The 15,803-nt window shown below is 40.9% G+C and overlaps 1 protein-coding gene across 1 annotated transcript in view; it reads right to left on the bottom strand.

Annotated features, from left to right (window-relative positions):
* The window catches only part of LOC311350172 (protocadherin-15-like), a gene marked incomplete at its 5' end in the record, with an annotated part of 188,434 nt that overhangs the window by 135,281 nt on the left and 37,350 nt on the right, over window positions 1–15,803 (bottom strand). Inside the window, 3 exons of the mRNA XM_084470183.1 lie at window positions 279–398; window positions 2,997–3,152; window positions 4,328–4,488. Of these exons, the coding sequence (XP_084326309.1) occupies window positions 279–398; window positions 2,997–3,152; window positions 4,328–4,488 (437 nt within the window). The remainder of the gene's footprint in view (window positions 1–278; window positions 399–2,996; window positions 3,153–4,327; window positions 4,489–15,803) is intronic.

Raw genomic sequence — 15,803 nt, 5'->3', positions numbered from 1 at the left:
GGGGGGGGGGGGGGGGAAGACAGAGAGTTAGCGAAAGAGAGAGAGAGAGAGAGAGACAGAGAGCAAGAGTGAGAAAGGAATAAATAAAGAATAAAGAAATGAATAGAGACATAGGGGGCGAGAGACACATGGATACACATACAGAGAAAGATTGAAGATATACATTAGCAGAATGCATTAGGAAATACATTCCAGAGTAGTTCACTCATTGTTTGGTACATTCACAACGTTGTGTGTTTCAAACAGAGTCTTTATCTCGCTGTAGCAGGCTGCTGTACCGGGTCATTGGGGTTGTACTGTACTCCGTATTCGATCTGTCCGTTGGGCCCTTCGTCGATATCTGTGGCGCCGTTGCTTCCCGAGAAACCGGCGAATATGATCGTCCCGATTGGAGTGAGCTAAGCAAAAATGCAAATGTAAATAAAGAAACAGACAGTTTTGTCAAGTGAGTGTCAACGAAACAACTTCCATCTCAGTGATGAACTGTTGGAGTCTATTGCAGGAGAAGCAGGTTAATATCACAGTCGGACAGAAGTGAGCTCATCACAAAGAAACAAGAAAGTATTTTTCGAACACAACAAGTTGAGAAAGGAGTGCTAACAGAGATCGAAACACTGGACTAAATACACTGATGTACAAAAATGGGCACTAAAGAGCAATAAATAAATTTTCCAACTCCACTCAACAAACATTACGTAATAAATAAATACAATAAGCAGCTGTCCCATTCCTATCGGAAAATTGCGACCGCTAGCATTTCTCGCGTTTCTTTTTTTACTCTGAAGGGTTGCTTGCGTTCCACGTCTCACATTGCTGAGTCAATAAGGAGAAAAGTCCCTAGAGCCCACTGTTAGGCCCAAGGGGGGTTTGGGGCAATGGGAGAGAGTGGGGGTGCGAGAGTTGATGGCGGAAATGACTCATTATGTTGTTGGAACATCTATATACAGTTCTGTTAAGGCACTCTGACAGCTATGGCAAAAGCACATGCTTCTCCCAATCTGGGTCTTCTGCAAGGCCACCTTCCAACAGATTATAGATGTATATATGCATATATATTAAGCTATGCATCGGAATATTTGCCTAATAGCGAGAAAGAAAAGACGACTCGCTTACAAAGTTGAACTACAAGACAAACAAAACTTCTGCTAAGTCTATTTATTATAATACCATGGTGTATTTATTAGTATTTTATTTTATGAAAGTTGATGGACCTATCTCTGACACCACAATACAGACACAAAAAGAGACAGAACCATCTGGAATTCAATATAAGCACAAGTGCATAAGTGTCATCTGACGTTTAAGTGTTCCCTTGTTGAGCACTTTTGCAATAAAAGCGCTGTATAAATCAAGTTGGATTGATTGATTGATTGATAGTGTTGACAGCCACCCAGGGGAAGGTGCAGAGCCTGGGGGCTGCGTGGGGAAAACTTTTCAGTCTGACAATGGTTCCAGTCAGACATGCACTGGGTTGATGTTAAATTGGAGCGTGTAATTTCACAACACAGTATCTGGGAAACCATCAGTTATCATCTGATGACGATCTACCTCTCGAGAAAATGGACAATATTTCCGGGGGTGCCAGTGTAGCCGGCTAACGCATATCCCTGCAAAGACTTCCTTGATTGTTTTTCAATCATTTCTATGGTATTCTAGGTATATCTATGTATTTCAGGTCCATGCAACATTTCAGCTAACATCTCTAAACAGATATCCTAGCATATAAAAAGCTAAATGGTCATCAGACGATATCCAATGATTTCTGAGATTGATACTCTCCACATGGAGATGTGGAGATAACAACCTTTTGTCCTGTTGCCTACAGATTCTGCATTCACATGCATATATCTGTCTTTGGCGAACACACAACACATACAAGATGCAGCCCATGAGTCATCAAAGTACACCCAGAAGATTCCACTAAAGTTACAAAGAGAAATAATGGAGGGCATCATAGCAAGGTATAGTTCATCCATTCATGGTCATAACGACAGGTAAAGAGGGCAAGGCGCTCACATATCCCACCTAGGGTCAAACTAGAGGAGAGTGAGTCCAGATAGGGTCACTTGTTTGTAAGTTACACTAGGCTAGGAGAGAATTGACAATGCCAGATGATAACTTATGTATTGATATACTATGTATAAGTAAGAAATAGATCACGACAGGCTGCAGAATGTTCTCATTATACCACAGTTAAGGGGTGTTGTCCATCCCGACGTGCAGCGGAGGGACGGCGACCCCCTTCACTGTGGTATAATGAGAACATTTCACTGACTGAAGTGATCTATTGCTTTTATAAAACGGTTACGTAAGTAATTATGGCGAAATGAAAGTCATAGACACTCTCAATTTTGAAAAAACTAGAAAGTCGGAAAAGCATTTTTTTAACGAATACAAAAATGTAGTCCCTCCTGGCTGCCTGCAAAGTGCGCGGCGGTTGCTATGCAACACACTGTAGCGTCCTTCAGAGAGAAGGTTAGAGACGGTAGCTTGGTTCGCCGCAATTTAGCCTACTATGAGTGAGTGAGTGAACTGAGAAGTTCACTCACCGTATGCCTATTGCCGTATGCCTATTGCTTTACAACATTTCCACCCTCTCCATCAATCAACATATTTTTAGGCTTCAGTGAACTATGCTATTGCTTTTATATATAAATAAAACAACAGGTCAAGTTAGGCGCGGAGTGATACGGAACTCCGTTAACTGAATGGGCGTCATAGCTGTGTGTATACGCTAATTATACAACAGTTAGAGGAACCAATCAGATCGCTTGATTTAAGCCACCCGTTTTATAACGGCCAATATTGTATAGTGTCTCTCATCTCTATCTAAACGCACAATGTTTAAATCATTTTTCCATCTTTATTTTTTAACTAATCTTATTGTGCAGATACACATCTTCTCTATTCCATTTTATTATATCGTTAATAATAAGGTATTTGATATGCTGTCCACCTGAATGTCCCATCTGTGATGAATAAAGAGCATTATTCACCTCGTTCACCGCTATGTAGTAGCGCGGCTGGCTGAAGATGGGGGGGTTGTCGTTGCGGTCCCTCACCACGATGCGCACCTCGTGGAGGATCACCGTCCCCACCAGCAGGTTGGTGCACTGGACCCCGACCACGATGGTGGTGATTGGGCTGGGGGGCTGGGGGGAGCGAGGGGGGAGAGAGAGAGAGAGAGCGAGAGAGAGAGAGAGAGAGAGAGAGAGAGAGAGAGAGAGAGAGAGAGAGAGAGACAGGGAGAGAGAGAGAGAGGGAGAGAGAGAGAGCGATAAAAAGGATAAAGGGAGATAGAAATAGAGGGAGCAGGAGAGAGAGACCGAGAGTGTTTGAGTTAGAAAGAGCATGTTTCAATATGCATTAAAACTAACTCAGTGCTCAACGAGGATGTTGTGAAGCGACAAAATAATACAAAAAAAACATATTTACAACATATTCACAACATTAACTGTGCCCCCTGAATTCGATTGCCAATCAACCGCATGCCAGAAAGATGGGCTACATCTGTTTTTGAATTTTGTTTGTGTCATTTTGTTTTCCCCCTGTCTGCGTACTTGTTAAAAATGCAATAAGCGGGGAGGTGGTGAACAGGCTCGGAGCCAGAGCGATAATTTTAAATGCCAGCAGCTAAGACAGGCAATGCTACCAAGCTTTGGGAAGAGAAGAAAAAGGAAAGAGTATGGAGAATACTAATGAGGCGAGTATTCAGAGGAGACCAGGAAGAGGGAGAGAGGGGGTCTCTGGGAAAAGAAAAAAAAATATCTTGTTTAGAAATCTCCTGGAGAAGCTGTGTGCTGAGAAACCTGTGCCATGTATCTTTCAGAAAACCCCTTTATGGTGAATCCTGTAAGGCTTGTAAAATGCTTGAACCAGTTTTGTTTCAAGAGGAAGATTTTGGTGATATTCCTGTGGTTTGACGCTAGTTGACCTGGCTTACTATGCACTGAACTTAAAGGGCACAGGCACCCACTGTAGCAAGACCGGGGGAGTGTGGGTGAATGTTTGCGTTTTTATGCCAGCATTGCAGCACTAAAGAGTTAGTTGTAGGTCTACTGTGCAAAGCACCGGACCTCTGACTTTAAATAGGCTAAATAATGGTATTGAAATAGCAAGGGAATACACACTTTGATGTGAAGTTCCTATCTCTGTTCTGAATCCTATTTTAGTCCTTTCATAGGCCAGGTCCACACATATTTAACGATGAAATGGCAGCCTGCTATATCTGCTAAGTGGTGGCCAGGGACATGTGCACGAGAAAGGCATGAACCAAAAATGGCAAATGAAACAAAATAATTGCTATCGTTGGCATGACCATACTCACATCCCTGTCCAGGATCCTCCCGGTGCTGTTGAGGAAGAGTCGTTGCTGGGATGCGTCCAGTATCACCCAGTAGTCGTCATTGTCCAGCAGGGTCAGAGAGATGGTGCTGCCTGGGTTCCTGGCTCGGCCGTTGATCTGCATGTTCTCGACCAGAACTGTACCTACGGGGAAAAGAAAGGACAGCAGCCAATGGTCAATAAAATGGACCTCATCGCCGTCGGGGAACGAGTCTGACGAGGGATCATTTGGAATTCATTGTTCCATGATTGTTTAAGCTAAATAGAACCAATCCCTCCCAGTGTGTAATTATCCAGAGTGATTACAAAAGAATAGAGCAGTGATTATCACATTTATGGTCGTGTTCCCGGCGTGTAGAATCTTGCCCGAATGGCAGTGACTGATTTATAAATGCTTTGAAACATGATTTGGAGATTTCAGACTTTATTTATTCTTTCTCCTTTGATCAGCTCCAGTAGGATTAATTAGTTAAACGCTGAAAGGTCTTTCTATTGATATGCTTATCAACACCGGAGTCACTCAAAGATCTATATTTGTTATAGAAGCCTTATTTTTAGTTTTACTTCTTGTCAACAATGTGAGGATGATTGCTTTGAATAATCAGTGTATTTCATGGACGAATAAACCAGGTGTGTGTCCCACAGTGGGAGGTCTACTATACAACCAGCCTTTCCTGTTCTTACATATGACCGCAGGGTGAGGACTATTCATATATTGTGATATTTATAAATACTCATAAGTGAACAGATTTACCCACTGCGTGAATACGTTTACGATTTATTGTAGATTGCAGTGTAGACATAATCATGTTGACAGTTTTGGGTCACACTTTCAATGGATATTCCATAGTTGAGTATCAATTAGTATCAGTTGAGTATCAACATTGCCCTTAGGTCAGGGTCAGTTGACTTTTTTGTGTCAACTGACTCAAGTGTCAAGAACGCACTCACACACACATGCCCACACACACACACACACACACACACACACACACACACACACACACACACACACACACACACACACACACACACACACACACACAGTATGTTCAGTACAGCAATTAAAATATTATTTAAAGGGGAACTTTATCGTAGCAGGACTTTATTATACTACTATAAACACAGCCAGTACAATGACGACTATCATTAACGTTTGTGTGTTGATGCTGCTTTAGCCTTTATAAGGAAGCAAAATACAAAAATATTTCTTAAACAGTTTAGTTTATTTGCTTATTTACCAAGGGCAATGCACAACACAACAGTTGGCCAGAGTTAGCTGTATTTACAACTGCATTCAAATTGCTTCTTCTAAAGTTTCTGCACATAAGACTGAGATTAATACATTAATACAAAGGAGAACCATCTTAATTGGCTAGTTAAGAAAACCTCAGAACCCAGGGAATCTACACCCACCCAAATTTGTCATTATGTCAACTCCACTCAAGAAGAGAAGGCACCATAATTATTCTCAACTGACACAGCGGGCAGAGAGAGCGAGAGAGAGAGAGAGAGAGAGAGAGAGAGAGAGAGAGAGAGAGAGAGAGAGCGAGAGAGAGAGAGCGAGAGAGAGAGAGAGAACACATTTGTGGAGGAGGCAGGCTGTTTGCATTCAAGAAATGCAAACAGGAAAACATTTGCAAAGTTACTTATTAACAAACATGGTGTGTTCAGAGACAAGGGCCATTCTGCTTGAAATATTTGTGTGTTTGTTTTCTTCACACCAACTTAATATTACAACACAAACACATATGAACCACTTCTAGGCACACTCTGTTTGATGCACAGTTTTGAAGGCAGTGTATCAAAGCGGCAGTGCTGATTTATGACAAACTACTGTGTGTTGCTGAGTGCTGTGCTCCAATCACCCGAGTTCAGGAAGTCCGACAAACAAACTCGATTATTGACCACTGTTTGAATATAAAATATGATGGCATTTAGTGAACTCAAATTTTTTGGCAAATCATAATCGATTCAAATATATACTGTAACAAGAACAAAAAGAACAAGAACACAAAAAGCTGATAGACTGGTCATGCCCCATTTATTGTAGGTGTAAATGTTTCAATTAAAAGGGCATAATTACATTATAACCCATGTCAGTTGTTTGAGTTGTCAATTTAATTTGAAAAGCAACTGTCTCACCAATGTGACCATCTAATGCATCTTCACATCACTCCTCTGTCATCTGTTCCAGCTCTTGTGTCACAGTTCTGCCCCAGGTGGTTTTTGGCCTCCCAGGTTCTCTTTTGGTCTGGTGGTGTCAAATTTTAAGGCAACTTTTGTGATGTGGTCCTGCTCCATCCTCAACCCATATCCTAGCCATCTCAGGCGTCTGTGCGTAATCTCCTTGGTGATGCTCTGGCTTCCCGTTTTCTTGTACAGGTCATTGTTGGAGATCTTATTAGGCCAAAAGTTCTGGCATATTCGTCGGAGGCATCCATTATGGAACACTTCCATTCTCCTCGTGTCTGTTTTGACAACTCGCCAGCTCTCTGAGCCATACAGCAGAACAGACTTTACATTGCTGTTGAAAAGGAGAATATTTGTTTTAAGGCTTTATTGTTTTGATCTCCAGATGGGACAGAGTTGGGAGAAGGCACACTTAGCCTTTCCCAGCCTTGCTTTGATGTCTTTTGATGCCCCCTGTCCTTACTGATGAGACTGCCCAGATAGGTGAAATCTTCCACAAACTCAAGTGGTTCCTCATTAACAAGGATGGGTGTTGTGGGGATGGAGTTGACACACATCACTTGTGTTTTGGAGGTGTTGACACTGCCCAACTTGTCAGCCCAACTTGTCTGGCAAAGTTGCTCAGTGTGTGTGTGCAAAGTCCTTCTAGGCAAGTCCTCTCACTCGCAGCCAACTTGGCCACGCCTTTCGGGCAGCTATTTGGTCTTAACAAGACCAGGGCCCTATCTAATGAATAGGGAGAGAGCTGTATCTCCATTTTCCGAGATCTAAGGGGCATAAAAAAACACATGTTTGAAATCACGATGAAAAACAGACTAAAATCGCTGAAAGGGTTTGGTGGTTTTGTATCAAATTAACGTTTTAAAAGCCCTTTTTCTTACAGGTAATCTTGGACTGCGCATGCGCAATGCTTCACGACACAATTTTCATTTACGGCATAACAACACCGGCACTGCACTGACAGCAAGTTAGCTTTAAAAGTTAGCTTTTGCTGCCGAGCCAACAAGATAACAGGTAGTCGAAGTTTTCCAGTCGATGCTGCTTGTGCCGCTCCAGCTGCTGGTTCTTCCCTCCTGATTGAAAATAATAAGTGTCGCAAAAAACGACCGCGTAGGACCTGCAAAATGATTGGAGCAACGGCACCGGAAGAGGCGGGACATGTGCAAACAACTGCCATCTTGGCATTACGGAGTTTCCCCATGCATTTCAATGGGTGATTTTTTCAGTGATGTGTCTCCTCCTTCTATAATGTCTCTGGTGTGTGTGTGTGTGTGTGTGTGTGTGTGTGTGTGTGTGTGTGTGTGTGTGTGTGTGTGTATTTTTAAAACACCAAAAGGGATCATATTTATCTTTGTGGTTTGGTTTATATTTTGCCTTTTTTTAGCCTTTTTTTAGCCTTTTGCCACAACAGATATTTCAAGTATGAATTTGTCAGTTTTTGGCCTGCGTGTTGTAATGGTTGGTTGATAGGAGAGCAAGATCGTCAGCGAAGTCAAGATCTTTCAGCTGGGAGATCAGAGTCCACTGGATGCGTCTGGGTCTGTCTGCGGTGGTGTTGGTTGTGATCCAGTCGATGGCGACCAGGAAGAGGATAGGGGAGAATGCACCCCTGTCTCACTCCGGACTGCACCACTCCGGACTGAACCACTCAGAGAGGTCATATCCCATGATGACACTACACTCAAAATGTTCATAGAATGTGTTTATGATAGCGATGATATTTGATGGAATTCCATAGAAGTGCAGTATCTTCCAGAGGGTGTTTCGGTGGACTTATAATGCATGGTTGTATGCTAATAACATTTTTGTAATTTTAGCACCCATTACCCTATATTACTTGTTTCTGCATATAATATTTATACTCATTCTTTCGTCAAGAGACTCCATTGAGCCGCATCATAATTGTAATCTAACATTGGGATCTTTTCTGTGCTATTGATTAGGGGTATTGTATTCAGGGGTCTGATTCTCTGACGCTTGCATTTGTTGCCATCACAAGAACATAAGTTATCTCTGCTTGGCTGAACTTCCCTTTTGAATTATGTATCTTTTAATGATTGCCCTTTAAAGCCCAAAAGTGGCGGTTGCTAGTCCACTTGTCTCCAAGAAAAGTAGATATTCGTCCCCTCAAGTGGAGTTAATATCGAGTAGCGAGCTACGTTGTGTTGAAACCCACGGGTTATACATAATATATGAGGGAACATGGGAGTGTCTGGTGCCATGTGAATGTGCACTGGTTTATCTCAAGCACAGTCTTCTTTTAAAGGTTTTATTTCAAAGCAAAACAAATATGGCCTGACTTCATGTGCAGTCTATCAAATAAGTTATTATGTGGCACAACATCCATGCCTGGATTTAAATGAAAATGTGAACAAAACTCAGATTGTATATCCATGGTTCAAACCAAGCAGGGTCAGGCCGCCTCTAGCTTCTATGCACCACATATCTGGAACAAACGTCTGACGTCTGCTCAACAATATATAGTTTTCAATCAGTTTTCCATTAAAATGCTAATGGCCATCGTTAATGGAATAATGCCATTACTGTTAAGCAGTAACTTCAAAGTTTCAAGTCTCAAACTCCAGTGAGTTCCTATGTATGTTGTTGAGGAGCATGTAGATGTTAAATTGCGTGGGTCAAGCTGGGGCGTGGAACAGAAACTGACATCATCAGAACAGTCCCGACCTTGACCATTCATGGGTATATATGATGATAAATGATGTTTTGATTGCATATGTACAAATTTCCGTCGCAAAGCACTAGTTAATTGATATGATATTTATATGATATATAATTTATATGATATATGATATGTTACTGCACTTGCAAATCACTATCAATCACCTTGTTGCAAGGCGTTTGTCAGCCGAGAGTCGGTGAGGCTAGCGTATCAACTTTAGGTCCGTCAAATGTCAACCAGAAGTGGTAGAACAGCCTAGTGATGATACATCTCATTCTGATTTAGTTGATTTGCAGAGGCATGAGCATAATGTCAGTCAATGGCTGACAGCGACGCTTTGGTTTAGAAAATAGCTGACAATTGACCAAGCATATCCTGCAGTACCCCTCACACAGGGTGTAAGCAGCAATTCTCTACCTCTTAACACAATGTTATCAGTCACAATCGCATATCTGACACTGCAGCTCCATTCTGAAAAGGTTGTTTCCTTAAGTGGCCTTTCATTCCTGCAGCGGAAATAATTTAAGATCTTTGTGGGCAAGTAGGCGACAATATTGCTGACATAAGCTCCAACATCTTATGTAAAAAAATAGAAGATGAATTCAAAGCAAACGACAAAGAAAGTGAGGTGATCCAAAGTGTTCATCAAGTGAGTATAGTTTGAGGGCATGCTGATCATCAAAGACCAACTCAGCTATAAAGTTTCCTGTGTTCACACTTAAGCGGGAAAAGTGGCAGAGCTAGAGCTAATGAGTAAAGCAGCAGCATTAGCCGTAGAGCACTACTAGGGACAAACTACCAGGGTCTTCCCCCTGAACACAGAGCCACCCCAGCTGTACGGAGATCATGGCCACAGCCCAAGCTTGCAAAGCCAAAGTGCATTATGGGTTCACGAGGCCCGGCACAAATGTGTGTCCTCTTAAAGAATTTCTTGTCATTTCTTGCCATACATTAAAAAACTTTTAGTGTAGAAGCGTCTAAAGAAATAAGTTTTGCTGCAGCAAAGTTTAATACGATACAACGTTATTAAATAGGACTTTGGGTGTTTTGTAACAATTAGGGCCGGGACTCGATTAAAAAAATTAATCTAATTAATTAGAGGCTTTGTAATTAATTAATCGAAATTAATCACATTTTAATCGCATATAAATATTTGACCTGAGAACAGTGAGAAGTAATTTTTTGCAAAATGCAAAATTGCACCTCAATGCAAAACTTTTGCATTGAGGTGATACTTGAGGCTTGATGTGCTGCGGTGATATGCAAATTCCTTGTTGCATAGCTTGCACACAACCATGCTCTTATCGACACTTCCATCCATTCGTTTTTTGTAACAAAATTTCCCATCCACGGGGCCAACCAAAGCGGTCTCATCAGCTACTTCGTTCATGTTCACTGTGGTTTGTTGTTGTCTGAACTACGCTAGTTGGTGCTCCAGTATAATCGGTCCGCCTGAAACTCATCCAGTGAGAAACGTTCCGCGGTGCAAAACGCGTTAATTATTGTGTAATTAATTAATCTTAATTAACGCGTTAAAGTCCCGGCCCTAGTAACAATATCAGTATTTTAGGCTGTATTATAACTTTAAAGTCGAACACTTACTGAATAGGTCTATAATTGGTAGAAAGTGTTCATTTTGAATGTGAAACACAAAAGTGTGGGTTCATTATAAGGACAACATTATATGTTTAATATGATGACAATATGGAAAGTGAATACAATGTTTGTGTCATTCCTAGGTTTATTGACCTAATGTATTCTGTAAAACAAGAAGTTGGTCAATAAAGACAAGCCTGTGCACAAATCCCAATTCAAGACTTCTGTCTGCCTTTTAAAATATGTCAGCTTCATTACCCTTCCGTGATGATATCAGATCGCCTTGCCAAGAGGCAACTTGTCTTGCCAAATGCAATTGCCTTAGCCTGCCGTTCACCATCAGTCCCAATCAATGGAATTCATTTCAATGTGGCACAAACAATTCACATCAAAATAAAGTCAAAACAATGAGCTTGAAAATGAAAAAAAGACTTGATGAAGTCTTCTACAATATGGTTTGCATTAAATCGTGACACTTTAAATGTGTGTGTGAGAGAGTGATTGAATGAGTGTGTGTGTGTGTGTGTGTGTGTGTGTGTGTATGGATTTTTAAAACTCCAAAAGGGATCATATTTATCTTTGTGGTTCGGTTTATATTTTTATTTTCAGCGTGAGTCTGCCTTTGCCACAACAGATATTTCAAGTATAAATTCATAAAAAAACAAAAGAATAACATAAATTCAACAACTATTCAGCAGTTGCTTTTTCCAGGAAGTGGTCAGTGCCTCCTCAAACGCAATCCTCATGTTGAGGGACTCGTCTGATCTGGGCTTCACAGTGAAGCAACTATGCCCAGAGGGGAAGGACTTTTATTGCCAATGGCTTATCCAACCCCGTACTGTTGCTACAGATACTGGAATCGTGTTTCTGAAGGAACGCCAGCTTCAGAACAGGTAATGGCTTAATTTTCAATAATGGGTTGCAAAGTGTCGCAAAACTTTTGGGAATTCTTGCTTTTGATTCATCATTATGAACGTTTCACATGGGGCCTTAGAAACAGACATTTGCCAAATGTAAAAATTGTTAGATAAAACACTGGTGGGGGGTAGTGTCACATTATGTTTCGGAAAATATACGTTTTGTAACACAGACCAGACGGTACAACCTACATACAGAAGTGAAGCATGAGAGAAATAAAAAAAGGCTTCCATTAAAAAAAATGTGTAGAGTAGACTAAGGTAAATGACCCCAGTTATTGGTCCAGACAGATTGGAAGACAGATGGAGGAGCAGGCAATCTGTAAAAAAAAACTCTGCCTCACCAGACATCACCTGAGGCTTCCACACAGAACTCATGAGCGGTTCACATGAATCGGCTGTCTACATCCACTCAGCATGACAATCCTCAACCATCCTATTTTTGACAACCAACGTGTGATGAATGTGATGAATGTGATGAATTAGGCAGTGTGCCTTTTACACTAGATATATTATATGGGTCAATTGGAACATTATTCATTTAATTTCAGTAATAATTTGGCTGGACTTGAGGGAACGGAAACAGAGAATACTGTGTTTCATTCAGTTCATCCTTACTATTATGTTTGACGTTAATTCCAGTCATTGTGAATTATGTTAATTCTAATTTCAGATGACTTTTAGCACATTATTTAAATACGTATTAAACCCACGTGATCAAAGTGTCTTATGTGCCAAGCTATCTGACCATAGCTATTACCTGTTCACCCTTCATGTCATTCTTCAGTTGCAGCCGGTTTCCCATTTTAACATGCAGTATGTTTGTACAAAATGGTTTAACCCGCACTTATGTTTTAGTGGTCATATCACACACAATTGGCCAATCTGCTGGCCCCACTAATCTTCAGAGGGACTTTGACATTATTTAGTCTTGATATTAGATTTGTAATTTAATACTCTGATGATCGGTGCGATGCTAACATAGCATTTTGCTTATAATTGCTATCATCCCAGAGTATGCCTTGGTGATCAATTCTTCTTGACATTTATTATCCTCTTCATCAGTTAAGTACATTTTTTCAATAATTTCCCATTTAATGGCCAATTGCTGCCACTCTATGGGTTACACTGTAATTAATTCCCTTTTCAAAGTGTCTGTGGCCTGCATTTCCGTAGTAGTATGTCAGTCCAATTTGCTGATATTTGGATATGTACAATACAGAAGTTTCCTTAAAGTACACCAAATAGAGTGGGAAATCTGCATCACTATTATTTTGAAAATCTAGTCATAATACGTGTGACATAAAGACAGATTTTGTCCACGTTTGTCAACTAAAATACTCACCGCTAACAACGACTATGCGCCTGCCCCTGCTGATTTTAAATAAACCTTTGATAAATAAAAAATATATTCTCTGATTTTAAAACAGTAACCTTATGTTGTTGTTATTTGCCTTTCTGAGGCTATTGCATCAACCAATTTTATTTTCTGAAAATAATTGCCCCCTTCCGAATTTTAGCATCTCTAGGTCACCAGGCGCCGGCCTGCTCAGACTTAATGAAGAAATCAGTAGAGGAGACAAGACAACAATCTCCTCAGCCCTGGAGAAGTGGTAGGACAGACTCTTGTGAAAGTTCTCCTGGGCCTCAAGCTCACTACGCAAGAGATCTACAACTTGTTAAACCCGCCATAGATCTGAGTGTGACAGCTGTCAGCCTACCAAAGGAGATTTTAAATAATCTATGCTGCTCACTAGGTGCCCGCGATCAAACTGCTCCTCCAGCCCCAAGCCCCCCACCCCCCCCCCCCCCCACCCCCCAACCATCCCAGTTGTAAGGATACGATCGAAAGCCATTAATGATAAAGGTCTGTGAAAGATGCAGCCAGGCGGATCTGCTGAAACTCACTCATTATTACAGAGTAGACCAAATGGATTCCATCATTGACATCTCGGAGGCTTGTTCAAGCCACCGTCGACAGCGGGAAACTCCTGCAGCACATGCTGAGGACTCTATTCTATTTTAAAGTAGAAAATGTATAGCAGAGCAGTATACATCTTTGGACGTTTGGCGTTTTGCCCAAGGATCCCTCCTCTGTAACAAATTGATGTACAGCCACTGTAAATTTCTAACAGTAGTGTACGACTTTTCTTAATTACAGTTCATAGCTGTGAATTGCATTGCATTGTTTTGTGTCTTCCATTGTGTGAAGACACTGACAATGAAGCAATTACATGTCAATGGAGAATATCTACATGTGCAGCTATTTTCGTCTTAAATCTTAGGTATGTGACATTAACTGAAATGATTCCCCTCCCCATCATTAATGTTACGTTACATTTATAGATATTTCAGTTCATTGGGTTTGTCTACGTTATGTGGTGTGATGTGGCTGAGAACTAGCATGAGCTCGCTAACAGACTAGAGTGAACGAGCTAGTCGGAGCAAGCGTGTTTCAGTGTCGCTCCATACTCCAAAGTGAGCTGTGTGATCTTCTTCTTTGGAAGTGTCAGTGTAACGTGGTTGCGTCGGGCTCACATTGACCAGACCTCGGAGATGGTCCATCTCTGGCGTGGCTCAGCACAGCTTTTGCGTTTAAACGCAAATCACTACTGCCTGGTACGGCTCGTAATGTGCTAATGGAAAAATGCTGTGAGGGATACAGCATGAGAGACCTGGTTTCTCACTGATTTGCAAGACAAGCGCGTCATCAGTTAAAGACAAACCTTCAAGCAGGAAGCCTGGTTGTGATGGGAATGCAAATCACAGCTGGGCTGCCACGCCGAGTCGAACCGATCCACGACAGAATATTAGCGCGAAAATGCCATTAGTCCTTACTTCTTTCCTCAATTATTTTTTATCCCAGGATTTGTGTTGTATTTCAGATTGACTAATACAGTAATTTCAGATTGTTGAAAATATTAGATTGTTCTATATTGTTGTGTTGCTGCTTTTGACATTGCTTTTTTCACATTTTTGAATTCCAGGAATTAATATTGTGCAGAACTTTTGTGAAATGCTTTTTTTGTATCAACAGGGCCAGAAAAAGACTGAAAGTTTTGAATTTCTTGGACACATATGTGTCCAGCTCACTCAACATGTTTTCCAAGTACACCGTTATGTATGTGTGTTATGCAGTATGCACCAACAATTAATTTCCTGAAATGTTCTTGATACCTTCCTCAGGGTAGATGGCTCTTAGAATACCTCATCCCTATTCTGTGGCTTATTGTTTAATTTAATTTATTTATTGCAGATTGTTTGAGGACAGGTTTTATATTTACAGTTTGGGATTTAGATGTTTTGTACTTTTATTTACATTAGGGATGCAAATTATCGATTAATTCATTAGTTAGTTGATTGACCTTATTGATCGATTAACGATTAACTGATAAGTGGCTTTTTTCCTGAGAACATACATTTCTCATGGTGTCTTTAAAGTAAAGCAAAATATTGCTTATATACTGAATAAAAAATGCACGTTATATTCCTCAATTAATGTTTTATTGTACCAGTTGGAATACGGTACAGATACTGGCATTTAACCAAAATAAATTCTGCACAGAAAATTGAAATACATAAAAAAAATAATGGTGCACTGGCTCACCTGTTGCATGTGAAACATTAAGCAACATAACATTTTAAATCTATACAATATGGGCTTAGCCTACACAATATTAAGCCTACATATAATTATCTGGTAAAGTACTTATATAGAAAAAACTTGAAACATTAGCAGCAGCACTTAAGAATCCCCCTTGTTCTGAGAAAGGTAACAGTAAGATAGATAAGAAGCGTGCTTCCAGGCGGGTAGTTGCGGTCGCTTGAGAAGGGATATTATAACCTGGCTCCATGAAGTGTATTAACTCCCGAAATCCCTCGCCGTCAGTGGTGCTAATTGGCATCATATCTTTTTCGATCATGCCGCAAATCCTCCGCCTTCCCATCACCGCGGCGATAGTCGGTTGTGAAGGCGATGGACTTCCTCCCTGCAACACGGCTGCATGCAGGTTTTGAAGGTGGTATCTTAGCGAACTCGTAGAGCTGCTGAACTTAAACGTAGTACCGCAGAG

This window comes from Micromesistius poutassou, assembly GCF_964030765.1.
Source record: "Micromesistius poutassou genome assembly, chromosome: 7".
Classification (NCBI taxonomy): Eukaryota; Metazoa; Chordata; class Actinopteri; order Gadiformes; family Gadidae; genus Micromesistius; species Micromesistius poutassou.
The sequence above is the reverse complement of the archived record's forward strand: the minus strand, read 5'-3'. Positions and strand labels throughout refer to the sequence as shown.